The sequence below is a fragment of the Mesitornis unicolor genome, unplaced genomic scaffold (genome assembly GCF_000695765.1).
Source record: "Mesitornis unicolor isolate BGI_N332 unplaced genomic scaffold, ASM69576v1 scaffold11315, whole genome shotgun sequence".
Lineage (NCBI taxonomy): Eukaryota > Metazoa > Chordata > Aves > Mesitornithiformes > Mesitornithidae > Mesitornis > Mesitornis unicolor.
In genome coordinates this window covers 21,882-49,526 of record NW_010186315.1, presented here as the reverse complement: position 1 = coordinate 49,526, position 27,645 = coordinate 21,882, and the positions used below count along the sequence as shown (strand labels likewise).

The 27,645-nt window shown below is 47.6% G+C and overlaps 1 protein-coding gene across 1 annotated transcript; it reads left to right on the top strand.

Annotated features, from left to right (window-relative positions):
- The first annotated feature begins 3 nt into the window (after nucleotides 1-3).
- On the top strand, nucleotides 4-25,852 carry KLHDC4 (kelch domain containing 4). The gene is made up of 12 exons (XM_010185116.1): nucleotides 4-127; nucleotides 1,601-1,692; nucleotides 2,506-2,584; nucleotides 3,310-3,408; nucleotides 6,152-6,288; nucleotides 13,324-13,416; nucleotides 14,338-14,497; nucleotides 20,200-20,272; nucleotides 22,383-22,591; nucleotides 23,720-24,125; nucleotides 24,862-24,978; nucleotides 25,286-25,852. The coding sequence occupies exons 1-12, from the start codon at nucleotides 29-31 to the stop codon at nucleotides 25,459-25,461; spliced, it is 1,740 nt and encodes a 579-aa protein (XP_010183418.1). The 5' UTR covers nucleotides 4-28; the 3' UTR covers nucleotides 25,462-25,852.
- The last annotated feature ends 1,793 nt before the right edge of the window (nucleotides 25,853-27,645 follow it).

The window sequence follows — 27,645 nt, the reverse complement described above, 5'->3', positions numbered from 1 at the left end:
CCGCGCGGCCTAGCCAGGCCTTTCAGCCATGGGGAAGAAGGGGAAGCGGGAGAAGAAGGGGAAGGGGGCCGAGAAGACGGCCGCGAAGATGGAGAAGAAAGTGTCCCGCAGAGCCAAGAAGGAGGAGGTGAGGGGCGGGAGCGGGGGGCTCCGGTAGCCCCGGCCCGCGAGGCCTGGGCCTGCCCTGGGGCATTGCGGAGCTCCCTTGGGCCCTCTGCGGCTGTGGGGGCGTTTTGTAAAACGGGACCTGAAGGGAAAACCGGCTGTGGAGGCATGGGGAGGTCGGAGGAGTGAGTTTGAGGCAGCAGTATTTTAAGTTGAAAGATTTTGAACTCAGTGAAACTTTCAGGGTTAGTGTTGTCGCTGTCCGGTGAAAAAGCCGAGCTCGTCCTTACACCTGCGAGTCAGCGTGTGGCAAAGGGCTGAGGAGCCGTCAGCGCCTGTGAGCAAAGACACTCGGACAAAGGGAAAAGAGAATAAGGGATGAAATGAAAACCCCTGCAAAGGGAGACTTGCAGTATCTGTGGCAAGCTGGAGCAGCATGTGGCAGCAGGCGTAAAAGGAGGACAAGAAAATGCAGTTTAAGGGTCCTTCTTGCCTTCCATCGCCCCCCATCCTCTTCTTCTGGTCTTAAAAGCGAATTAGAATGTTTGTTTCTCTCACCCCTAGAGTGAGTTCTTGTATTTAGGCTTCCGAATCTTTCCCTGGTTGAAATGTGGTGTTACCAGCATAATGCAAAACGTAAGACATGGAGGGTGCCAGTGTATGTGTATGGTGGCTGCAGAGAGAGCTGATGCCATGCTGCAGAGAGGCAAAATCCCCACATTTTGGAAATCTCAGTTTTGGCTGCACCTTCCGAAAGGTTAACTGAAGGGAGGTGCTGAGCAACGGGGTTTGCAGTGGAGACCATGGATCAGAAACTCCCCCTTGCTGCAGTCCTGCTTCTGCCCTTGCAACTCGGTGTGTCCGCATTTTTAGAGGCAGATTTTATTTTTAACTGACAAGAAATTGAAAGGGAATACAAATATGTGCAGGTTTCTCTCTGGCTGAAGTATGAGCTGGGAATAGAAAAGAGTTTTCAGTTCCATTTAGGCATTTTTTCATTGCAAAGAAGAGGACTGGCTGGATTGTAGCATATGGTTGCTCATTGCTTTGTTTGGGCTTAAGTGTTTTGCATTTACTTGCTGATTTGTGTGGTGTTTCTGCTGCAGGAATAGCAGGTGTGCACTAAATGCACTTCGTGTATCATCCTTTTAGGGCTTTTCTGAGCAACTTGTTAGTGCTTTAGGGGAGACCAGGCTTTAAAGAGTATGTGGAAATACTCAGCATCCATTCCCTTGAATGAAGGGGTCCTAAGCAGACAATTTTTTTGTTAAAAAAGGGAAACTGTGAGGGTGAGTGGCGGTTTCATGTGATGTGCAGGTGTCTCTGTGCGTGTCAAGGAACTTATACTCAGCATCCATTCCCTTGAATGAAGGGGACCTAAGCAGACAATTTTTTGTTAAAAAAGGGGAACTCTGAGGGTGAGTGGTGGTTTCATGTGATGTGCAGGTGGCTCTGTGCGTGTCAAGGAACTCATGCCTGGCTTTTCTATTTTCAGGAGGACCTTGAAGCCCTGATAGCAGAATTCCAGAGTTTAGACGCTAAAAAGACCCAAGTAATTGAGTCATCCTGCCCACCCCCCTCACCTAGGTAAGAGATAGTATCAGGCTTTGGCTATCACATTTTGAATGAAATTTATTTGTATGAAGTTATTTCCTCAGAGTGGAAGGCATAATGTCAGCATCGCTGATATCTGAAGTTATAAAATATCTGATACATTGGATCCCTGGTTAAAAAAGGGACCGAAAGCTCTTTTTTTTGGCCTTAAAAGTCCCACTTTTTAATCATCCCATCAGCATAAAGAAGGCAAAGCAGGGTTAGATTACAAGGCTTTGAGGAAAAATAGAAGTTAAAAGGAAGTTTTGGATTTGGGTCAGCGGAAAGGACTTAAGCAGCATATCACAGTGGTCAGTTACTTCCTCCTTGGCAGCGGTGGGGATCTGTCTCCGCACGGTGCAACCCACTTTGATGCTGTGTGGATGAGCAGTGGCCACTGGTGACTGCAGAATAATGACGCAGTTGAGTTGATGCAAGACAGCCCAGTTTTACCCGTAGTTATGTGCCCTCATGAAACTAATTTTTGCTCTCGATAGACCGGCATTAAAATTCAAGAGCTCACGTCAAAAGGCATGTTAAATGACAGTGTAACGTGCGCTCCGAAAATAGGAGAAGGTTTCAGACAGTGCTGAATTAATCTTGCTGGAAGTTTTTGAGAAGTTCATTTCTTTGAGAAGTTTGTAGCCCTGGGGTGAATATCGCAGCCTCATAATTTGGCAGATGATGGAGAGACCGTTGTGGCCAGGGGGCAGAGGTGCTACTGCGAGCTGAGTTAAAGGCTGCAAGCCTCTGAGTTTTACAAGGCACTTATGCATCTACTGTTTTGGCCATCCCTTTCTTTTGCAGGCTGAACGGCTCCCTCTCTGCTCACCCTGAGAAAGATGAGTTGATCCTTTTTGGAGGTGAATATTTCAATGGCCAAAAAGTAACGTATACTTCCATTTTTTTTCCTTCTTTATCCTACCCTCTCCCTGCCTTTTACTGTAATTTGCATGAGTCTCATTTGAAGTGAAATTCAAGGCAGCAGTCATAAAATATGTATTTGTCCCTGAATGAGAGCAAAATAGCCTTTTAATTCTGCCGTGATACTGTCTCATGCCTGAGCAGTTGGCAGGAAGGAGACATGCTAGAACCCATTAAGGAGTCAGAGTGATTGCCTCAGCATCAATATTTCAGGGCTTCATAATTTCTCCAGACTTAATTGTAGCCATATCTGCCCCTCGTTTTTGATAACTATTGAAGAGTCTCTCATCTTTCAAAACAAGATATTTCTGCAGTTTTGCTGCTGGCAAAGCATTGGAGATCCTTACAGTAGCAAATACTTACAAGTGGGTGCTCTTGTTGCTGAGTTTCTGCCAGTTGCAAGTGCTTATTGTGCTCCTGGAGACAAACAGTGACTCTAAGAAGTTGTACACACTGTAGCTTGAAAACTCAAGCCTGCCAATGATGTTTGGCCACTTTAGGATCACCCAGTATGATGTGCTAAACTAATTCTGCTTGGTTTACTACATTAAGCTGTTCCTGACTCTGGAGTTGAGGCTCTTCCCCCCCCAGACTCACAGATAACCCTCAGGGGTGCCTGTGCTTGGACAGACTGAGTGTCCCAACGGAGAGCTGTGGTGATGTGTGTCTTCTCTTCCTCTCTACCAGACGTACCTGTACAACGAGCTGTATGTTTACAACATCCGGAAGAACAGCTGGTCCAAAGTAGAGATCCCCAACCCACCACCAAGGCGATGTGCTCACCAGGTACAGTGCTGGCTGCCAGAGCAGCAGTTGGGATTGTTCTGATGCTGCGTTAAGGATGGATGAGAACTGATTTTTAGTTTTCACCTGCTTGAGGGTTTCTGGCTTCTCTTCATTCTCCTTGTAATGGGCTGCTGAGGGGGCCTGCCCAAGCCTGTCAAAGGTGCCTGTGCTTTCTGATCACTGGATGGCCTCTGGAAATGTTAAGTGTGGAATGAAGACATGGGGCTGTATCTGTTGGGTTTCAAGCAGGACTCATGGGGGAGACCCTTCTTGGAAAGATGAACTCTCTTTGCTGCGTTATATAGGGACCAGCCCAACCATCCGTAATCCCAGGATGGCACTGAATTTTCTCAATTCTGGTCAGGGTAACTTTGAATTTGACCAAAGCACTGTTAATGGCAGAGTTTGCTGTGCATGATTATTTCCTGACTGCCTACATCTATAGGTGTTACAGATACAGCTGCTCCAGCAACATGAAAGCCCCATTACTGTAGGATATCACATACAGCAGTTGGGCTTTGCCAAGTGTCCCAGCTGTACAACACGATGGACCACTAGGACACTGCGTGTCCTGCCTTTGGGTCATGATTTTAGTTTTCCTTGGCAGATGGGCAGTTTTCAATTTTATCTTCAAAGGCAATAGACAAAATTGTTTAAATTTTCTCTGGGATGCTATGAGACTCCTAGAGTTCACCTCCCTGATGCCTGTGTCCTTAAGGTCAGTGGCTGGTTGTGACAAAATATTTGAGTTTACTTTATATGAACACCTGCACGTTAGAAACCGGACCAAAGACTTGTATTTTTTGCAGGTGTTTGGCCCTCGCCAGCTGTCTGATAGATTATCTTACCTGGTGCAGCAAGTGGCTGGGTGACTGGCACACTTCAAAAGCTGCCATGCAGGATGCGAATGTTATTTTCCTACCCATAGCCAAAGCCCTTTAGAGCTTCCTGGTAAGATCCAATACCCTGGGCAGGCTCGTATACCCTTGTTATGCTGTGCCTAAATGCAAGTCTTGCTCCAAGTTGTGCGTCCTTTCTTGAATTGAAAGGTTCTGACTTGATTTTTGGGCCACCCTGTGGTGCTTAAAATTGGACTTGATCTCAGAGGCCAAATTCCACAATACCATAAATTGAAACGCTGATTTTCCTAGATACAAAAGCAGGTTGCTCTGTGGGTGTTGAGAGGTGCTGGCTTGGGTGTTGGTGCCAGCAGGTGGCTGTCTAGCAGCTGAATCTGAACTGAGCAGCCAGGCTGTGCATCAGGGAGCTGCAACTGGATTACAGCAAAAATGAAATGAGAAACCCATCTGAGGAGTCCTGCTTCAACAATAAGTTTTCAGTCTGATAATTAATTACAGCCGCACAGGAGACCGTTCAGCCTCATTAGCTGGCTGCTTTGTTGTCTTTTTGGGACTTTATTTCTAATGCATTAGCTCAAAAGGTAAACAGAAGCGTATCTGGGTTTGTAGGCGCGTGTTTTCAGTCTCATTTCTCATCTCTGGTCTCTGACACGCGATCCCTCGAGTTAACACTGAGTTCACTGCAACAGCTCAACAGAGGGTTTGTCAGTTGTTTTGGGAAAAAGCTTTGCTATGTAATGACTTTGGAGCCAGCTCTCGAGAAGGTCACACACAAGTATGAGCAGACTGTTGGATGTGCCTTCCCCTTAAGCTTTTAAGCACTAGATACCCATGAAAATCAGGCGTTGGTTTAGGTAACTTCATGTTCCCACAAATCCTGCTTGCAAACACACCCTGTATTTTCTCCGGTGTTTAATCGTTGCGTGTATAGGCTGGTTTATGCGTGGTCACATTCCTGATGCTAAAAATCATCTTTGTTGGGAAACACAGGCAGGTGGTGGAGCCCTTCTGCAGAAAGAGATCATTGTCCCAATGTCAATCTGTGATGGGTACCTGGGGAAAAAACACTTGTGGAAGAATTTTTTTTATCGTGTAAACAACCCAAGAGGTCCTTGTCAAGGAAATTTGCAGTCACGTAGTTTCCTTTCTTGGGATTCATTCCCTTTTCCTTCTGCAGATAACTTTAATCAAATAGATTCTTGCTCTTCTCTCCCTGCTTTTAACTGTCAGCTTGCATCGCAGCAGTGTTTTGGTGCTGGTCTGTGCAAAAAAAAACCCAACCCCACCAAACCAGTCCCTTTGATACTCTGCTGCCTGCCCTAACCAAAGCAGTAACAGTCTCCTCTTGCCCAGATGCTGTGCATTTCCTTCTGTGTTTGGGGTTTTTTTGGTTGGTTTGGTTTTTTTCCTTCTCAGAGACCAGTAATGATTTCAGGTCTTGGGAAGCGTCAGGTTTCGACTTGTGCTGCAGCTTGGCATCTTTACTGTTTGTTGTTTTATAATCCACAAAAACTGCAGAGGGCAATTGTGCACTGGTAATGGCCCTTTCCAAAAGACTTTGCCCTGCATTTCTGTCCCTGCCCGGTGCTGGGATCTTCAGTGTGTCTTGGAGGCAGGAAATACCCCTGTTTCTCATGTGGCTCAGAGTTCACCAGCCCCAGTAGTTCTGCAGGATGCTGTTCATGTGGCTAAAGACTGGGTGAAATGTTGCCCACAATTGTTAAACTAAATCCCAAAATGCTCCCCAGGACTGGAACTCAAGATTCTAGGAGGCCACTTATCTGCTCTCTGGTATTTGGAGGCAGTTGCACATTTGACTGCTAAATTTCTCCTGTCTCTGGTTTCTGAACCCTTGTGTGACCTGGTTCTTTTTCTTCTGGCAGGCAGCAGTGGTGCCCACAGCTGGGGGACAGCTGTGGATATTTGGCGGGGAGTTTGCATCTCCCAACGGAGAACAGTTCTATCACTACAAGGATCTCTGGGTCCTGCATTTGGCTACCAAGACCTGGGAGCAGATCAAGTAAGTGATGTGACCTGGAGTCAGTGATGAGGAACCGTGCCAGCATGATCTGAGGTTGATTCCTGACATAGTGCTGTGATTTCTCTGCTGTCCGCTCATCTCTCCCTTGAGTACAGAGGTGCCCCTCCTGGGAATGGTGAACACCTTCCAGGAAGACGTGGTGATGAGAAATGTGTTCCAGGTCTATTGAGGCCAAAGCTGTTTTATTTATTACGTGATTTTTGGAGTGTAGGTGGACTTGGGTGTTACTTTTTCCTTCAGTTAAGTATCATGAATGGCACTCTGTCCTTGCAGCCATGGTAGGTGTAGATGTCCAACTCCAAAACAGTACTTGTTGCTCCATCTGCCTGGGCTCCTTGCTGCGTTGTACAAGAATCTCCCAATTTTACCATTGCTTGAGAAGACAGCTTGTATCTATCCACAGAGCCAACTTCACTCCTGATAACTGGCATTTGCTGCCTCAAGATTCCTTGGGATAAACAAGCCAATAATTCACACCTCTCAAATTCAGTAGGTGCCAAAAGCTGTGGTAGTTTTTGTCAGGAGTTAAAGTGTCCTTCCTTCAGCTGGGAAGCCCTAAATCTGCCCGGGCTGATCACTTTTTGCCCCATTTACAGAGTGCGGGTGCCTGTGGTCTGTGTCTGTCTCTTGTGCAGTAATGAAGAGGGTGGTTTAGGATGGAGCTGTGCAGAGATGGGTACCTTGGCTCTGCCTTGGCACATGCCTGAGGCCACGCAGGGAGTCACTGTGCCTGTCTGCTTTTTTCCCCCTTCCTGCAAAATGGGAGCATTGATACTGCTTGAAAATTGGGAAACTTGAACGTTTAATGTTACCACATCTGCAATGTTATGTCCAGTTCTGGGCCCTCAGGTCAAGACGGACAGGAACTGCTTGAAAGAGTCCAGCAGGGCCACAGAGATGATGGAGGGAGTGGAGCATCTCCTGCTGAGGAGCGGCTGAGGGAGCTGGGGCTCTTGAGCTTGGAGCAGAGGAGACTGAGGGGTGCCCTCATTCCTGGGGATCCATTTGGAAAGGGCAGTGTCAGGAGGAAGGAGCCAGGCTCTGCTCTGGGATGTCCAATGCCAGGACAAGGGGCAATGGTCCCAAGCTGGAGCACTTCAAGGTTCAAGCTGAAGATGAGGCCAAAGTTTGTCAGTGTGAGGGTTATGGAGCATGGCCCAGGCTGCCCAGAGAGGTTGTGGAGTCTCCTTGTGTGGAGCCACCCAAAGCCCTGGCCGTGTTCCTGTGTGACTGCTCTGGTGATCCTGCTGTGGCAGGGGTTGGGCTGGGGGAGCTTTCCAGGTCCCTTCCAACTCCTCACATTCTGTGATTTTGTAATGATAACATAGCACTGAAGGGACTCTGCTGTAGGTGCAGGGGGACATACAGAGCTAAAGGGCAAAAATCCCAAAGAGCCCAAAACAGGCTGGGTTAGAAGGATGCTTCTCAGCACAGTATCCTGACAGCTGACTGCTGTGTGAAAACACAGGGATCGTTCTTTTGAGTTGCTTTGGGAGGCTGCGAGAGAACTGTTTGGTTCGTAAGCGGCTGGTTCCTGTCCATCAGTGTGGTTCTTGGCTCCAGACCTGGCAGTGTTAATCTAAAACCAGCTGTAATTTGTCACGGCGCAGGAAGCCAGCTTTCCTCTAGTGAGCCCTGCTTGTCTTTGAGAAGTGGGCATGAGAGAAACCCTCCGAAATGATGGAGGGCTCTTTAAGAGGTGCAAGGCTTAGAAAGCCCTGTCACTGTGCGGGCTGATCTGCCTATTGTTGTTAGGCAGAAGCTGACGCAATGACTGTGACTGTACCCCTCCCAGCTCCCCCAAAATAACTTCTGAATCCCTTGCTCAAGCTCAGCCAAATAAAGGGAATGAACTCAAATGCGTTGCGTCCCTACCGGTTTCATTTAAGCAGGCGGAGGGGGGGGAGAGGAAGTGATGCTTTCCAGAGAGTCCCTGCTAAATGGAAGGGTTGACATTTCAACCAAAGTCTTGGTTGAAAAAAATGCTCACCGGAGAGCACTGTTAATACCCAGCTGCAGGGAGAGCGAGGGCGGGAGATGGGTTTTTGTGAGCCATCGGAGAATCCAGATGAGGCTTCGTTAGCTCCGCCACTGATGGCACAAATTGTTCTCTCGTGGGTTAGCGGATGCGTTGCTGTAGAGCTCATGTAGGGGTTTTCACTCCCAAAACAAATGCTGCAGTGCCTGACCTGCCTGGGAAAAGGAAATGAAGTGGTTCTGAGGCTCTGCTCGTCCTGCATCTTGTCCCATGTGAGAGAACAGCCTTGGGGATGCTGAATGTAACTCACACTGCAGAAGTAAGTGTAAGTGCTCCCTCCCTGGAGCTGAGCTTGGATTTTGTGTGCACTTCAAGTTGCAGGATGCCCCTAGCAGTCCCAGGTGAAGTGGACTAAAGCCATGGCAAGAAATTTTGTTGTGATGGGTTGTTAGAGTTGGCGAGGAGGGAGCCAGACTGCCAAGGGGAGTTCCTCGTCCCACCTAGGGAGCAAGTTCTAGGTACCACGCTCTCCAAGCCACCCAGAGCTACCTTCCATCCCCAGGAGTGACAGAGGGAGGATGCATTTGGAGCCATCAAGACTCATTATTACTTAGTAGATAAAAGGATAGATATTTTCTAAGTGAGCATTGTAAGTTATATGGGTGAAAATGTTCTTTTCTCTCCCCCTGCCCCATGCAGGATCTATTCCATTTGAGCTTCCCTGACATGTTTGGGTGGACGTCTGTCTTTCAGCCTTGCTGGGATTTTGTGCCCTGGTCCCAGTGTTGGAATAAAACAAAGTGCATCTCCTCCCCATCCTCGGGCAGAGCTCCAAGCGCTGCATTAATGAGGCATCTGGTGGAGGAGGCTGGGAGGGAATGTCTTTGTTTTACTGCTAACCTGGCTGTGTGTGAAAATCAGGTTTCTGCTGCCTCTTTGCTTTCCCATATGGCTTCTTGGTGACAGTCTGCTTGGAAAGGGGAAGAGGAAAGGGCAGAGATGATTGTTGAGTTGTACAAGGGGGTTTTTTTTATTTCCTACTTATTTTAAAGTTATGATCATGACACGTGCTGCATTTCATTTCCTTCAATGTTTTGCTTTTCTTGCCAGGGAACCTCGGTGCTGCCGTCATTTTTCCACACAGGTTTCTCATGTCTGTCTGAAGTCAAGCACTTGCTGATTGGGGTACAGACCAGTACTGAGTAAAGTCAGTTGGGTTTGAAAGACATAATTTTAGTGCAGATAACAGAGTAATGTCCAGACACCTCCTAATACATAATTACAAGAGAGACACAGTTTCTGTTGCACATGGGAAGAATCGCACGTGCCCCGTTTCGGGTGGGTTTGAATTGGTTTGTGTGAATTGAATAGCTAAGATGACCCTGCTGTGATCTGAACTTGCAGTTCTAGGAAATGGAGTTATTCCAGCCTCATGGCTTAGACTTCAGACAATTTTGTGTCCTTCCTCGCCTGCAGTTCGTGCCACAGAGCATCCTGGTGCTGTAAGAGGCTTGACTGTAAAACGCTTTTGAGGAGAAAACCTTGAATAACTCATCCCTGTGAATAACTCGTCCCTGTGCTGTGTCTGCAGAGTCTGCTGAGGAAGTGGCTCTCCATTATCTCCTAGCACAGAGCACAGTGGTGCCAGTCTGCTTCCCAGAGTTAAAATTTGCTATATTTAGCAATATTTAGCCATAATTACTTGCGTTTTGCACGCACAGAGATCCAAAGACAACAAATCCCAGCCTCTTAGAAGACTTGCCAGCAACTGACTGTGACTTACAGGAGCCACCTTATCGTGTGTGGTACACAAGGTTGCCTCAGTACATGAACTGTTCCTCTGCCTTAGAGCTAAGCAGTATTTTAACCTCATTGCCTCATTCCTTCCTAGAGAGAGCATCCTCATCCAGCGCTGTGTGGCCCAGTGCACTCCCTCAAAGACAGACAGGGAGCATCACGCTTTGGGGTTGTGCTTGACAACCGGCACATCCCTCCTCTCTGTAGTTCTTAGTCTTGCTTTTAAGCCTCTGTGGCTCCCTACCTTTTAATACTGGAACGTTAATGGTACTTCCCAGAGCAGTTTTGTGAGATGCGGTGCTATAAATATTTCAGTTTTAACGTTTAACGCTGTTTACAGAGAGAACTGGAGCAGTCGCTGCAGTGCAGGATGCCTTTCAGCGTAGCTTTATTTCTGATTGATGGCTCTTCTTGCTCATGTGCTGTCTGTCACCGGAAAGATCAGGTCCTGCAACGCAGGGTGGAAAGGAGCACTGATGTTTAAAGAAATTCAAGGTATTTTGGTGTACCATTGAGCAGACTTCCTCTGCCAGCCCAGAAGTGAGCTTGTTCTTGGGTACATCAGGATCCAGATGTGCAACTGCTGATTGACTTTGCAAGGGATTTGATTTGAGGGTTTTGTGTAATTCCTTACTGCGTATACAAACACATGGGTACACTCTCTGTGCCTTGAACAGCACACTCGTTTGCACTCACAAACCTGAGATGAAAACACTGAAGTCCTGGGCTTCAACTGCCTCAAGTACTGGAGGATAAAAGTGCTTTGTCCTGAAATGCCCCTTTGATGGGATGTTCTGTGCATGGTCACTGTGGAAAGGTGCCGAGATCCATCTGAGCATCCTCTGGATGAAGGAGTGACTGACAAGGTACTTCAGTTCTGCAGTCTGGAGCCGCTCTGCCATGTAAGTCTTTAATTCTTGAATGTGGGGGCTGAATTCAGGCCTGTTATGTTACTACAAGTCCCAGAGTAACTCCACAAGCAAAAGCGAATTCCTTCTGGAGCCGTTCTGATCAGACTCGTGCTGTACATGTGGAGAGCCAGTCCTTACCCAGACTTATCTTATAATCTATTTTTACAAAAAGCCTGGAGAATTTACAGCTCCCTCCCACATGTCTGCTTTCTGGTGTCAACCCTATGAAGTAAAGTATTAATCATAAAGTCTGTGAAACCATTTCCGAAATGCTTGTTTTGGGCCACGAGCAGTGATCCAGGTAAAAGGAGATGGTTTGCATTTGGGAAGCAAGTCTTTGGGCTTGCAGCAAGCGCCTTCTGGAGTGGCAGCATGGCTATGGCTATGGCTGTGCCATTTGGTTTTCCAGTGTTGTGTTTGGAGCCTGGGGACAAAGGACCTTGGCTGGATCAGTAGCTCGATGTAAAAGTACTTTCTAAAAGCAGTTGTTGCAAGTTTAGGAGGGCATTTCCTTGCATCAAAGACTGTAAACTTTCCTTAATAACTGATTCTTGCAACGTTTAACACCAAGGATACAATACCGTGCAGGGTGAGGCCTCCTGGAACCGCGTTTTGACATCTCTTCTTGTCACTTGTATTGCTGAAGAAAGGAGAGATGAGCCTTGTGATTGAGAGCAAGTGGTGCTGGTGCCGGTGAGACTTCGAATTCGGATCAGGGCCCAGACTGGCTGCTTTTGTTTGGGACTTTGAGTTAATTTGGAGTTAATTTGAGTACACTTGTGGGAACTTGTTTATTAAAAGACTATTCAATGAATAGACTTTTTATTGGTCAGAATTGATTTTCGACTTGGAGGAAACCTGTTTGAGAAGCAAGCTGGAAGATAGTCTCTGAGAACAGGATTTTATTGTTAATGTTGATTTGTAATTCCTGCTTTCCTTTAAAAATTATATTTTAAAAGAAGCCATCCTTTGGAAGAATAACATGGGAGCTTTGTTACAGGAGAGAAAATGATGATTTCAGATCTTGATGAAATTAATGCTAGAGGTGATGTTCTGCAGGGTGATACTTAAAAATCCAGTAAATACCTAGAAAACCATCCTCTCTGTTAGAGTAAAAAGTCCAAGCAATCAATATTAATTCAGTCTTACCCAAATGCTGCTGTTCTCAGAGTTTTTCAGCATGATTGGTGTGATAATGTCATTTTTGATGGTGGCTGAGGGCCCTCATTTTCCCTCTCTGCAGAGATCTGGCTGGCAGCAGGTAGCTGCAAAGCGTGGTAGGGTTGCGGGTTTAGGTTTTGCCATCGTTTCTTGTTTATTTAGGCCCTGATTCTGCAACCCCTTAACACACAACCTATTTGAGACGCCTTGCTGAGTTCAGCTGCTAACTGCTCCCGCTTTGGGAGACCCCTCGGCGAGAGTGAAAATGGGATGGATTAATCCATGGGGGCAGAGAACACACAAAGCAAAACCCCCTTTTCTCTGCGCTTTGGCCTAAAGTTGCCTTTGGTTTTCGAGTTCTTGAAGCTGTTTTTGTTCTCTCTCCTGTGATGCTCAATCTGTGGGTGAACACGAAGGAAGGTGCATCTTCGTTGCCTCTCAGGAACAGCGTTGCCAGCTGCCTGGCTTCATGTGCAGCTTTTGGGGTGGTGGTGCTTGTTCCTGGAAATGGAAGTGGTGCATTTGACTGGAAGGTCAAGAAGGCTTGAAAGAGCAGAACAGGGATGTTTTTTAATGTGGGAGATAATAGCGACGGCTTGTTTTGCTGCAGTGCCTTTGTTCTTGAGGAAATCTAAGTCATTTCCAAAGTCTCCTCACTGGTTTGGTGTGAAATCCTGACTGCGGGCGGGTGAGTGAAGATGCTATGGGTATGTGGTTTCCTAAGGTGTTGAAGGAGAGTGGATGTCAGAGTCAAACTCTGGCTCTTGCTTGGTATTTGGAGAAAACACCTGTATCTGGAGTGCCTTTCTTGCAATTGTGGGAGTTAACTGCTATTCATTAAACTCTCCTGAAAAATTACCTCCTGAGTCATGGTAGAAAAGACTTCAAGACTTTGGGTGCAGTTAGAGACGAGATGGCTTATCATTAAGAATAAAATAGTTACTGCAAAATGCCCGTGTAACCAAGAGTTACGGGAAGAACACACGTGATGTTCTGGAGAAAAGCTTATGTATGAATTTAGGCAACAAAGTTCCCTGTGGTTTCCCATTCCAGGAGAGCAGAAGCTGAACTCAACCAGCCCAGCTGCCGGTATTGTCAATAAAAATGGCCTGACATACTGACAAGAAAGGGAATTCTGCTGATAAGTGGAATTTCTTTGCGTTTCAGGGCATCAGGAGGCCCCTCTGGACGAAGCGGACATCGAATGGTTGCTTGCAAAAGACAACTGATCATCTTCGGAGGTTTCCATGAGAGCGCCAGGTGGGTTACTGCAGGGTGGCTGGTGGTATTGAATCCTCTGTAAAACAGACAAGCAAATTTCACCAGCAACAAAAAGCTGGGCTTTGAGGAAGGATTATCCTCAGCAATGCTGTTACTGAAGTAGACTTTTATGCTAGAAAGACAAGAGATCTTGATTTAATGTCTTCAAGTGGTTGAGAAACCATTGTACCACTTAGCTAATCACTGAAGCAGCTACTCGTGCTTGTAGCTAAAGCTCAATGCACCACTTTTGGCCTCTGAGTCTTGTCAAAGAGCTTTGTCTTCCTAGAAACACCTTCTCCACTGAGCTCTCCCATACTGTATGGGGTCACAGTTATGCTATCGTGGGATCTATGGAGAGAGCTGAGCTGTGTAGTGTCTTAGAGGCAGTAAGCAGTGTAACCGCAGTCCCTGGGAGCACAGTGCAGGTTGCAAAGCCCACTCTAGGTTTGGCTGTGTCCTTGGGCATTTAACATGTGCAGAGCATTTTCCACTAGCAAGACAGTAGAAGGCAAACAGGGTATGTGTATATTTTTCCCACCCCCCTGAACAGACATAGCTCTAATCTGTTTTGATCTTCTGTGTTCTGGTTTAGGTTACCTTGAACCGTGTTAACTGGGAAGAGTTGCTGAAACCTCTGCTGTTGTAAGGAGTGAATAGGTTAAAAACCAACTCAGAGAGGTCTTGCTTAAAGGAGCTTTGTCAAGTGCAAGTTGTTGCAGTGAAATAGTAACCCTCACCTGAGCAGATATTCTGTATGTTGCTATGGCTATGGAGAGAGAAAAGCCATAAATGCGAGGAGTTGAATAAGGTGTTGCACCTCTTCAGAGGCTCCTGCTGCTGTTCCTGAAGTGTTGTTTTATCCCATCTTAAATGGTTACCATTACAGAAACCTGTAATCTGCCACTTTGCTCTCTCTAGAGATTACATCTATTACAACGATGTGTACGCCTTCAACCTGGACTCCTTCACCTGGAGCAAGCTGGCTCCATCGGGGATTGGGCCTGCTCCAAGATCTGGGTGCCAGATGGCTGCCACTCCTGAGGGCAGCATAATCATCTATGGAGGCTACTCCAAACAGGTAGGAGAGGCTTTGTGGTAAGCCCGTGCGGTATCTCTTGGGTGCTAAACATAACAGTTGATGGGAAAACTAAGGGACTAAAGTGAAAAGTAAAATAGGACAGACTCAAATTGCTTAAATGGGGCTGATGCAATGGTCTTGACCAGTGTTGTCTGTGGAGTCCTGCTCTTTGACTGCTTGGAGAGGGCAATGGGCTTAGAGCTTGAGAGAGCAGAACTGAGCTCTCTGTGCTGCTGCTTCCTTCTGCTCGGTTTCGCAGGCCTTGTCTCCAGTGCAGGATTTGGTGATCTCATCACATCTGCCTGCTGCTCTGCCTGATGATGTTTCCACACGTCAGGCAGCTGCCAGATGTCCAAAAACAACCGGTAACGAGAATGTGTGTTAGCCTGTGGTTACAGCAGCTTGGGGTGAATGTGCGGTTGTGCCCTTGGGTTGTTTGCACCCAGGATGGTTCAGGCTGCTGTGAACCAGTGCTGCTATGGAAAGAGGCATCTTGCTTTCTAATGGTGCTTCGCTTCATGCAGTTTGGTGCTGATTGAGGCTCTTACCTTGGTTAAAATGAATTTTGTGTTTTCCCTGCTAATCGAATCCAGTATAAGGAGATGATACCGCAGAAGCAGCTGGGAGAAATGACGTTTTTTGGCAGCAATGGTGGTTATTGCCAGCTTAAAGCATTCTCAGGTAGTACTTTGTTCATGTTCCAGTGCTTGCAGGTTAAAAGCAGCAGCTGCCAGGAGATTTGTGTTTTCTTACATCAGTGAAAGGGTTACGGGAGCAGCACTAGTTACCAAACTCAATAAGCCAAAGAAGACTTTTGATGAGCACCAGGCTTCCTCTGCTGTCCTCCTTGCTTTGTTAATCATGGTAATTTATACTGGATAGCCCTTTAGAGCATATGTCCTCATTGACCAAGTATCCCTGTCTCCATGCTGGGCGGGAGGAAGTAAATATTTCATTGAGCAAAAGGCTCCTGCAAAAGCTTTTAATGTTGTGAATGCAGACAGAAGACCCGGATCCTGGTGCTGCTGTCTCGGTGGAAAGGCATCGCTTCCAGCGGTGCCTTGCTGGGGGAGGAGGACGCGTTGTTCCTCTGATGTGAATAAATGAACAAAGGAGAAAAGCAGGGAGAGAAGATAGTCTGTCTATATATTTAGAAGCATTTGTGCCTCCTCACGGCCTGCGCTTAGGGCTCCAGCTCCTCAGATGTGCATTTGATTAAATACAAAGTACAGAGGCATTTTCTACCCAAAAGGGCTTTGTCGTCCTCCTCTCTCTGTCCCGTTTCCTCACTCGTGAGGGTGGGAAGGAAGCAGGAGCCTGCGTGCTATGCTAGATGTGGATCTCTGAAAGCAGCTGGGTTTCAAGTGCACACTGAGCCCCATGGAAATAAAAAAGTTGCCGTGTGTTTGCAGTTGGTTCTGTTGCGCTTTACGAGGGTGGGCTCTGTTGCACTGCTCTGGGTTGTTTTGAGCTAAGAAAAATGAAGTAGAAGGGATGAGGGAATGCAAAGCTGCCCTCGAGCCTTTATGCAGGACACTGAGCAAGGATAAGAGCTGGGTGCAGTTCCTCTCCAGCTTGGAAAGTGCTTTTTAGATGAAAACAACCGCTCCTGTTATGAATCCTCTTGGCTTTGTAATTGAGAGCAGAGTCTGCTGCTCCCCCGTGTGCCTTTCCTAACAGATTTTGGTTGTGTCTTCTGCAGCGCAGGTGAACGTTCAGGAATGGTGCAGCCGAGCTCCAAACTGACCAAAGCACTGAACAGAATTTTGTCTGCAGCTTTCTAGAGATGCAGAGGCCACAAACCTTTAGCATGCTCCTGAAAATTGAATTCAGCAAAATTTAGCCCCTGTAGGAGAAACACAACTTCATTAATGTGTGGCTGTTTGATTATTGTTGTATCTTTGCTTATAGTTGATGGTGGAGCTGAGTCTCTCAGGGTTTCTTTGAGGTGAAGAAAGCGTGTTTGGCCTGTGTATTCCCCCCAGAGTCATTGGCTGGGGCACTCTTGGGAGAAGTAAGAGGTAGAAGGTGGAGGAAACAATACTTAATTGGAGCTGGGCAGGAGAGGACCTGTTCCTTGTCTCCATTTAGAGAGGCAGATGCTGCATTCAGGAGTGCTTTAAACACATTTTTGGGCACACGAAGACATATGAAACCAGGTAGGTATCCAAGCAAAGCACCATTCACCAAGTCACAGAGAGACCTCTTTTTTAATAAGAGGCAGGATTTAGTTGCACATGCGCTGTAAAAAAAAAGGTGGAGATTTGTGGGTTTGGAGGGAACAGGGATGGAAATCGTAATAGCTCATTTATTGTAGTATCAGCATGATACAGCTGCCACGTCGCTGGAGGAGAGTTGGGATGTGGCAATGCTGTGTTCCTGCGATGGGCAGTTCTGCTGCATTACATCCTGTCGTCCCCTTAGCCCTTGTAAATCTGCTTTGAAGCTCTGTACCAAAATAGCTGTGCGCTGTGGTGTAATGCACGGTGCCCAGGGCAAGAAAGAGATGTGAGCCCAGGAGATTCATGGTTGTGGGTGGAATTGTGGGCATCTCTGTGCCCAGCTGGCTGCTGGGGCTGTGTAAAGCCTGAGCAGCACCATCGGCTTGGGGAAATAGAGGCAGAAAAGAGAAATGATTTGTCTAAGGCACTCCAGAGCAGGACAAGAACCTTGGTACCCAGACTTGCCTTTGCCTGCACCAGCCACTGGATTTTGCTGAGCAAGTGGTGAACAACCAGGATGCGAATGGTGAGAAAGGAGCTTTATAACTCAGCACGACTACCTTGAGATGGAGGTGCAATGATGTTTTAAAATACACAGTGGTGTCCCTGTGCTCCTCTGTTGCATCTTCAGCCTAGAAATTATTAAGGCAACTTCTGCGATCCCTTACAGAAGGGGATGTTGTGGATGTTGTCAGCTCTGCCTATAATGTACCTCAAAATCCTGCAAGGAGCTCAGAGTTGCTCTCCTGCTGATCTTAAAGATGTCCTCACCCGTTTCTGGTGCTGGGGATGGGGCTTGCTGCAGCAAGCTGCATTTTTGGCTGCGAAGCAGTGAGACCTCTCTATTGCTAGGCAACGTCCGCGCTGTGCCTGACTGGCACGGCGAATGCAGCCGGGAGGTGTCGGAGGCGAACGCTGCTCTACCTTGCAGGTGCGAGCAGCCTACAAACCACAGGAGAGCCGGCATTAAAATGCGTGCAGGGCTTTTGGATGCCAAGGAAGACGAGTTTTGAGGATTTTCTTTGTTTTGGGGATGGGTTTTTTTGTGGCAAGCTTTGCAAAGCCAAATGGGATCCCACTGGGAGGTTGCTCGTGGCAGGGCTGAAGTGTTTGCCTAAATTGCAAGGTCTGGTGGGAGGTGTTCCCTCTGTAGCTCTTCCTGCTTGGGGCTTTGCTAATTGGATGTGTTTTGCCACTATTGATCTCTTATTGGACACGTTTAGCACATTAGACATGGGGAATCCTGATTCCCCTTCTTCTGAAGAACAGCTCTCCATGCCTCAGTTTCCTTGCTCTTTGAAGGGGGATGAACATGTGTCTTCCTCTCTGTCTGTGGAATTAGGGGTTTTTAGCTAATGCCTGTAAAGGTCTTGTAATTTGTTAACATACCTGTATGTGCTGCGGATATCCAGGCCAGTTTTGTGCTTGAAAGCAAACTGGGACTTCAAGACACGAAGGACAGCGGGGGAACAGGAGCCTCTTGTGACTGCTGGGGTGATTTGCTCAGAGAAGTGGGTGGCCTGGGTGTGAGGGGATCGATCTCTCCCATAGCAGGGAAGTGTCTGCTTTTGAGCCAGCGTGAGTTGGGGAAAACAGGCATCGCTTTGACAACAAAGAACTGACTCCCACTCCACCTCATCGGGGTTTTCTCAGTCCAAGAAGCTTTGTCATGTTGCATACGCAGCGTGTTTACTACCGGGAGTCGTGTGGTTTTCAGGAGAAAAATAATGCGGTTATTCTACGCAGCCTGTACGATAGCGAAGCCAACTGCTCTCTCAGTATTTGCTCTTTCTCCTCCTTTCTTGCAGACGATGGGCATCTCGCTGTGCTCCTGCACCCTTCAGGCTCTATGTCCCCCTGCACATACAAAATATGTGCTCCATTAACATTTAGGGACAGTTAAGAGGAAATAACCACCATTTCTGTTCCCTTTAGCAGACAGGCGCTTCGCAGGCACTGGGGTGCACTCCAGTGCTACGAGATACGAAGCCTCCTGCACATCTCTCCCTCCTCCTCCTCTGCCCATCCACCCCAGCAGTGGTTTGCTCAGGTGTTTGGAAGGGTGTTTGGTTCAGGTGAGGGATAGACTGAAAAGGCCGCTGTATCTCAGCTGTCTGCAGTGACTCGTGCTGCTCCAGACCTGTGTGACAGAGACAGCGAGGTGTGACATTGCCAGAGGATGGCACTTGCTCGGCACAGTGACTCACAGCCCTTTGAACTTGAGAGCTGCTGTGGATGCCACAACACACGCGCCGTCAGGCTATGAATTGCTGTACTCGATGCTCGCAGCAGCTTTCCTAGAAGGCTTTTCTTTCCCTTGCTGCCCTGGCAGTGCTCTCTGTTCAAAGTGGGCAGCTGCCAGCCCCTCCAACCAAGTCTCCACACCAGAGCTCCTCTAACTGTGCCTTTGAACCACTCACCAGTGCAAAAACTTGTCTTGCTCATTTTCTGCGTGCTGGAGAGCTGGCAGTGGCCATTTCCCAAGACAGCTATGGGCAGACCCTGCTCCTTAAGTCAACTGAAGCTTCCCTTTGCTGTGCTGCGAGCACTCCTGTTTCCTTCAGCACTTCATTATCAGCCCCTTCCCTGGGGCTTTTCAGCATCATCCAGGTTACAGTGTGGTTGTGTAATGCCTCAAACAAGCGTTGTTTCCCCTCTCTTCTGCCTTTCTAAGAATCATGTACTTCCTACAGATTGGATACTGGGCCATGTAGTAACACAGCAAACCCTGCAATAACAAAACCTGTCAGGTGCATGGTGCAGGGTTGGGCACAGATGTGCAGCAAGAACAGCACAGCACCGTGGTGGTGTGCTCTCGGGTGCACCCAGGCTCTGTTCATCTTCCTGAGGATGAGACTCAAGAATGATGCTCTCATCGTGTGCCACTTTGGAGCAGGGATCTGCTCCCTTTTACAGCTACAGGAGCAGAGGCACAGACGTTAAATTACTCCCTTGATAGTGGCTGTGACAGAGTAAAAGGCAGGACCTTGTCTCCTGTTTCCTCAGTGCTGCCCATCCTTCCTTCCTCCCACAAAACAATTGGGTTTAATCCCTTGTGACAATTTCTTTTCCTTCTCTGGTTGCCAAAATTCCTGCCCTTGTGCTGCATCCTGTAGTTTTTGGATGGCCACAAGTCCCACGATCTGTGGTGCATCCCAGAGAGCCCTGCCTGGTTGTCACAGGCAGACATTGCTTGTGGCTCATCACAGGAAGCAATCCTGGTTTAAACACCATGGTTGTGAGCTGACCTGATGCTCCAGAGCCACAGTGTGACTACGTGTGTGCCTTCTCCTTGCCGTAATCACAGTATTTGTATTTTCACCATGGGCATGTACAAATTCAGCCTGTGATTAGGTTATCTGTGGGGTGATGAGTTCAGAATGGGTGGGTGATTTTATAGACAGTGAAGAGTTGGACCTCCTGTGTTTTGAGCCTCTGAAACTGTTTCACCGAGCATCCCTGTCTTTTCTTTCTCTGCAGAGAATTAAGAAAGATGTTGACAAAGGCACCCTGCATACAGATCTGAAGGCTGAAGGTGCAGGCAAGGAGGAAGGTAAGCTACCGCTGCGGCTAGGAGGGCTGTGCTGGAAGTGATGCTGCAGGACTGTGAATACAAAATCCTCTCTCTTCCTTTCAATACCAGACCAAACCACCTCAAGCCTAGAACAAAATTTCCCTTGAAAAACACTCTGCCTCAGCCTTTGCTCTGGGGCTAAACACAGCACATGAGTTGATTTCAGTATTTTTGTTTCCCAGGAGTAGCTAAGTGCATTTGTGTACTGTGACCTGAATTTAAAAAGAAAGGGGTTAGGGTGAAGTAAACAGCAGTTTCAGGGATGCTGGAGCTGGTTGGAAAACCTCTGTGTTGGCACCACCACAGAAGCACAGAACGTTAGGGATTGGAAGGGACCTCAAAAGCTCATCCAGTCCAATCCCCCTGCCAGAGCAGGAACACCCAGATGAGGTTACACAGGAAGGCGTCCAGGCGGGTTTTGAATGTCTCCAGAGAAGGAGACACAACCTCTCTGGGCAGCCTGGTCCAGGGCTCTGTCACCCTCACTGAGAAGAAGTTTCTTCTCCAATTGAAGTGGAACCTCCTGTGTTCCAGCTTGTGTCCGTTACCCCTTGTCCTATCATTGTTTGTCACCGAGAAGAGCCTGGCTCCATCCTCGTGACACTCCCCCTTTATATATTTATAAACATGAATGAGATCTCCCCTCAGTCTCCTCCTCTTCTGCAAACTAAAGAGCCCCAGCTCCCTCAGCCGCTCCTCATAAGGGAGATGCTCCACTCCCTCCATCATCTTTGTAGCCCTGCTGGACTCTCTCCAGCAGTTCCTGTCCTTCTTGAACTGAGAGGCCCAGAACTGGACACAATATTCCAGATGTGGTCTCACCAGGGCAGAGCAGAGGGGGAGGAGAACCTCTCTCGACCACCAAATTGGTCCTGGAATGGGATGGAGAGGAGGGTCTCCAGGTTCCTGATGTAACCATGTGCAGCTTCAGGAAAAACTACAGGAAAAGATATTTTAGGGATTTTGGTTTTTATGTGTGGGAAGGAATTAAAACAACATTATGAAATTCCTGTTCTTTAGGACATTTTGATCCCCGCTCTTCTGTTTCACAACAGAAATGTGGGATTTCAGAATTCTCCACACTGGAAATTCCTGTTTTGACAAACTCTGGTAGTGGTGCTTCACTTACAGACTTTTAAGAGAGAAAATTGGCGTGTGATCTCATGAAATTACCAGTGCTAGGATATTATCGAGAATGGTTGGTTGGTTGATTGGTTGTTTTATCTGTGAATGTCCCCAGAAATAGGAATCCCATCACTTAGGAGAGTGTATTTTGTCCTTGGCTTGGGGAATGGGACAATCTTCTTTGAGCTGAGTGTCTAAAATGTTAAAATTGTGACCGATTTCTTTAAACCTGACCATCTTGAAGTGGGATTTGGGAAGGAGGTTGCTCACATACAATCATCTGGATTCCAGCCCCTGCTTGCATTATGTCTTATTTACAGTTTATCGTGTTGAAATTGTGGTTCCTTCAGAAACACGGTGCCTGTGCTTCTCCCAGCCTGCATTTTAGGGATTTGCTCTAAATCCAAAGTAGAAAGGATTGGAGCAGAAGTAAGGGGTTCAGAGCACAAGCCTCCTGCTGCTGAGCCCTTTTTAAAGTGTGCTTGGGTCTCCTTGCAATTAACTGTGCTGCTTCTTGGGGTTCAGACAGTGGTGCAGGTTGGCAGATAAGGTACTGCAGGAGAAGGGACCTGTGGAGAGAATTGGGGTAGGATGGGCTCTGTAGGGTAAGAAAAATGCCTTTCCTTGGTACTCAAAGGCTATGATCAATCCTGGTGTGAACTCCAGCCTGCTGTAAAGGTGTATACGCCATTCAAGAGGCTCCTTGCACCAGAAAGCACACCCTGAAAATAGCTCACTGAGTTTTTTTATTGAAGACACAGCAGCTTTCTGAGGGCAATAGCGTGGATTAGCGGCGTGATTGAAGTGGTTCTGACTAATGCTGCTGTTGAAGGAGCACTCTGCAGTGCTGAGAATGTCCAGAATGAGTTGTTGAGTTGCTGGGGTACTGATGGACCTCAGAAGATGTGAAAATTATCAATATTCTCCTTTGCTGATGCTCACATTTGCTTTTATCCATTACCAGAGAAGTGGGCATGGAGTCGGCTCAACCCCTCCGGAGTGAAACCCACTCCCAGGTCTGGCTTCTCGGTGGCGATGGGTCCCAATAACCGCTCCCTCCTGTTTGGAGGAGTGCATGACGAAGAGGAGGAGGAGAGCATTGAAGGGGACTTCTTCAACGATATTTATTTCTATGACATGGGGAAAAACCGCTGGTTTCCTGGACAGCTAAAGGTTTGTTTTTAAAATAACACAAATATATTCAGTTCACTCTCCTTGACCATCTGACACACGTCCTTTGGACCTTCTTTAACTTCGTGCTACCACTCTCCGTGCCCTGCTTCCACAATGGGATGCAGGCTCTCACCTTTCCGGGCAGAGATGGAGCCTGTGAGCCCTGATGGTTGGGTGCAAAGCAAGGGTGGTTCAGGAGGCAGTCGCCTTCTCCAGGAGTCAGGGTGTGTGTGCCCCATCGTTGTGTAATGCAGGACGAAACAAAGCAGCGTGAAAACACAGTTCTGGTGTTTTACTGGGGGCCAGCTCCAGGTCAGGTGTGTGAGTGTGACATGAGAGGGTTGAGTAAAAGCTGTTGTGAAACGATCCTGTGTTGTGTTGGGATCAAAAAACCGCCCTCTTTTTTCCCAGTGTTGATGAGCTACTTGAAGAGATGAAATATTAACCTTGGTTCAGAAGAACTTCAGAAATGTGGCCGTCAGCTCAGATCTTTGATTTCGTTTGATCCGCTCTCAAGGGGGAAGTGAGGTGCAAATGACCTCCTTGAACTTCCTTCTTTCCACCCCTGCTGTTTCTGGCTCTGTTCTTGAGTAGGAAAAGTCAATCACATAATAACAGGCAAACATGCACTCGGGTGTTTGCTCCTGCCTGCCTTGCTGACTGTTTTCTGGCCCTTTCATACAGCACTTCGAAGACCTGGAGTGCTTCCTGGTAATGCACTGTAATTCAGCGCCCAGCAATTGTTTTGATTTCACCAAATGCTGGGTTATTTTCTTTTGCTCCTGTCACAGACTGGTGGACTGTGTGTGTGTATGTGTGCACCTGCAGGATGGAGAGAAAAGAGCTGTTTTCTGTCTCTTCAGCACATGCTGCCATCAATAGAGGAGGCAACTCCATGCCATGGGTTCTCCAGGAGTTTTATTGCTCCTTGTTTTATGGCTGGTAGGAGTTCATGCTGAGTGGGAGGTTGCACCCATCACTTGAGACTTACAATTCTAGTGAAAAGTAATTGAATTCTCCGCCCTCCCTCCCAGCAGCATCCTTAGTATTTGTGTTAACTCCTGTAAGTGTTATTAGGTGCAAGCAATTCACACATGGTCTCCCCCTGTTCCTTGTTCCTGTTAATAGGGACCAAAATCGGAGAAGAGGAAGCGAAGACGTGGCAGACAAGCTGAGGCAGAGGGTACTGGAGGAGAGGAGGTGGAGAAGCGACCTCCACAAGGCCCAGTGGAGGTGGTCAAAGAGGTGGTGGCAGACGATGGGACTGTCATGACGATCAAGCAGGTGATCTCTGGACATGCAGAAGAGAAGGAGAGGTCTGAATCAGAGGAGGAGGAGGAGGAAGATGGAGCCTTGGGCCAGCAAGTGGAGCCATGCCCCCGTTCGAATGCCATGTTGGCGGTGAAGCACGGGGTTCTCTATGTGTTTGGGGGAATGTTTGAGGTGGGCGATCGCCAGTTCACCCTCAGTGACCTCTACAGCATCGATCTCCATAAGATGGAAGAGTGGAAAGTGCTGCTGGAGATGGATCCAAGTAAGCTCTGGTGGTGGGATCTCTTTCTGCCTTTAGTGTAGCAACCCCCAGGATATGGTTTCCAGCAGTGCTATATTTTAGGGGGAAAAAACCCAGACAACTATGGAGCTTTCTCAAAAGTGGGGTGATGGGCTTCTGAGTAGTGTTTTGGCAAGCGTGTGAGTCAGTTCCCTGAATTCCTGGCTCACACCATCATGACGTGAGTGTGTTCAGTGGTGCTGCAGACAGCAATACCTGAGAGACCTCAGTGAAGATGGAGTTGATGGATTTTCTACTCATTATTGAAAGAAACTGTGGATCTGTCTTAGAGGAAAATATCTCTTACGCTCATGGCTGAGTGATTCAGCCCAGGTTGTGTGCAAGGCACTGTAAAGAGACAGAAAAAGAGGGTGCCCCTGCCCTGTAAGCTCACAGTCTAGGTGTGTGTAATGGACGAAGGCAGAAAGGAAGGGGTCTTGCTCATGATCATGGGAGAAGAGCTGACTCTTGTCAGCGTTGACACTAAGCAACTTTTCTTCCACAGCTGTCCTGTGCTGTTCACTTCATCCTGGCTGTATTTCATCTCTTCTCACTGCTCCCCATCAGAGCCAGGCCCTGCACAGTGGGTGGATCTGTAAGGGCAGTGAACACAGCAGGGCTCTTACGAGCACATCTGTCTGACCTTGCCCTGGCATGCTCTGTGTAGGGGTGGGAAACGGCTTGTTATTTACTTACTGTGTTTTCTTTCTCACCAAAGAAACACAGGAATGGCTGGAGGAGTCAGAGTCGGATGAAGAGGAGGATGATGTGGAAGGTGCAGAGGGAGGGGAAGAAGAAGAGGAGAGCTCTGAAGAGGAGAGTGAAGATGAGGAAGGTAGTGATGATGAATGTTGTCTTGATACTCGTATAAAGAGGGGTTTAGTACAATGTGTGCTGGTTCTGCTGCCAGCCCAAAAAGGCCTCACTGCCATCCAGGTGAGTTTTCCAGCAAAAGCAAAGTTTTCATAGTACACTGCTCCCAGAGTAGAGGAGAAATTTCATTGGCTACTGCTAGATTTTTAGGCTGTTACGTTTAAACACATTAGCTGAAGAGTAGTCTTGTCCAGGTTGACACACAGAAGAGCAGACTGCCTTCCTTAGCTGTTTGTGACCTCTCTTTCTTTCCTCCCCTTGTGTGCTAGGAGAGGAGCAGCACCCGTCTGTTCAGCCTGATGAGAAGCACACAGACTACCTGTCCAGGACGGAGCAGTACTGGGTTAAACTGGCCCGCAGCCACATGGGCCCCGATGCCAAGGAGAAGAAGGTGGTAAAAGTGGCACATGCCATGGCAAAGACTTTCTATGAAGACTCGGTCTAGGTGGTGTTGAGACTGTTCGTGAGTGAAGAAACACACTGGGAGCAGTGGTTGGCCCCACTGAATGCAGTCAGTGTGTCCAGGAGGCGTCCTGGCACTCCAGGTTTTGCCTCTGGGCTCACCAGTCTGGATATGACTGCTTGGTTAATGCTCTGGGTATGCTGTTACTCCCCTGGAGTTTGTGGGAAGGTCTCAAGGAACAGGATTAGTCCCCAGGCACTTGTTGTGCTGCGGCTGGTGTGTGCAATACTGTCCTGGTTTTGTTCAAAAGTTGTTTTGAGTCTGTCAGGACAAACTGCACATCACAACGGTTTGCCAGTCCCAAACTCCCTACCCTGACTGGGGCCAGAACGTGTCTTCGAGGGTTTCTACAATAAACTTGTTTGGTTACATCGTCTTGGTTTTCTCAATTAATCCCACCTGAGCTTTTCTGTCTTTTTCTCCTGCTGTGGAAGAGGGATCGCTGTTCAGATATGCAGGCAGTGGTTGCAAGATGCACCAGCAGCTTTGAGATGTGACTGCACTGCCTGGAGAAACCTGAGAATCCTTTCATACCTTACCTGTGTGACAGCCACTGTAACCCCTGATGCACGTAACAGTAAAGCTCTCTTCCTTTTTAATGTCAGCTGTAGCAGATTTTGCCTTTGCTTGTGAGAAATTAGAATGGGAGATTCCACATTGGCCAAGAAAGCAGTTGTCCTACAAGTGGACTATTTATGACCAGTGAAATGTCCTAACCTGAGACCTCATGGCGTGTTGAGGACAGCAGGGACTGGGCTGACCCTTGCAAAGGATTTTTACTCTATTTTCTTTTACCCCTCTCCTCAAGGCATCGCTTTCTTTCCAGCAGAGCAGCGCTGTGGACCATAGGGACAACAGATGGGCTACAAGTGTGTGTGCTGCACAGACTTGAGTTGACACCAGGAGGCACCGGCTGTGCTCGTGCAGAGAAATGCAGGGTGCCAGGGGTATTGTTTTGGCAGGGGCATCACCAGGGACCCGGCTCTCAGGAGAGCAGCGGTAGGTTCTGCAAGGCTAATGAGAACATCATAAAGATTAAATGGAGCAGGCTGCGATGTGATTTAATCATCAAGATGAAAGCATGTTTTATGGGGAGGTACCTTCCCTGCAAAATAACAGGCAAGGTGAAAACAAACCATTTATTAATGACCTAGGAAAGAGTCTAGCGCTTGGTTGTTCTGTCACTTGGGGTAGTTCACAATACCTCGGTCTTGTTGACATTTGATCCTTTATGTGTGTATGATGTCCTTGGCTTTCTGTGCAAAGGTTTCAGGAATCTGCCCCCGAGTTGCATCTGCAGATTTCATTTTAATTATTATGTTTGTTTATTTTGAAAAATAACGGCTTTAAAATCACAACATCCATGCACAGCACTCCATTCCAAAGGCCCAACCAGACAGGGGAAACCACACGTTTTGCCAGATAATCGTATTTTGCCTTTTCAAATACAGATACACACCCTGAAAGACTCTTTTTTTTCCCCTGAGCTGAAGCAGGGTTGCAGCAGTGCCGAGGATGAAGGATGGTTTAGTGCTGAATGATGAAGGATGTACAGTGCTGCTGCAGCCACAGGAAAAGGTTCGCCCTCCACCTTTTCCAGTAGGGAGACTGCTGGATGTAGATGCATCAGATGAGCTGGGGTGTGTACAGAGATAATCTGAGGTTTTTCCTTTCATCTTTTCCCCAAGGGCTCTGGAGCGTAGTCCCAGTTGTGCTCTGTGCCAAGCCATGACTGGAGAAGGCGTAGACTGGAAGAGCCGTGCTTCCCAGGAACCTGTGAGTCAGGGTTAAGGAGGTCTCAATGTGATGGGCTCTGCTTTTTCCTTTAAGAAATGCAAACTGTGATACTTTGATACCAAAGTATGAAGATACTTTGGTACCGTGCTGCTCTGAGCATTGGGTAGAAGTCCACTGAAGCCTGTTCTGGGTTGCTTGGTCAGATATCAGGTTGTTTTTCTTGTATTTGCTCCAAAAAGAAGAGGAAGGTAGGTGTTTTGCAGGCAGACACGCATTGGTGAAGTGGCTCACCTGAAATGATAGCCAAGAGAAAGGCCAGGGCAAGAACTTGGTGGAAAAGCAGGAACTGAGAAACTCCAGCAGTGCCTGTCATAGGAGGAGTTATTCTTGTCTGACATGTACAAGAACAGCTTGTACTTTTTTAATGTA

Coding starts and splice junctions, on each gene's coding strand:
- KLHDC4 (XM_010185116.1), top strand. CDS start 29: ATGGGGAAGAAGGGGAAGCGGGAGAAGAAGGGGAAGGGGGCCGAGAAG. Junction 13,417..14,337: donor GGTTTCCATGAGAGCGCCAG/GTGGGTTACTGC, acceptor TGCTCTCTCTAG/AGATTACATCTATTACAACG. Junction 24,126..24,861: donor GCTGCTGGAGATGGATCCAA/GTAAGCTCTGGT, acceptor TTCTCACCAAAG/AAACACAGGAATGGCTGGAG.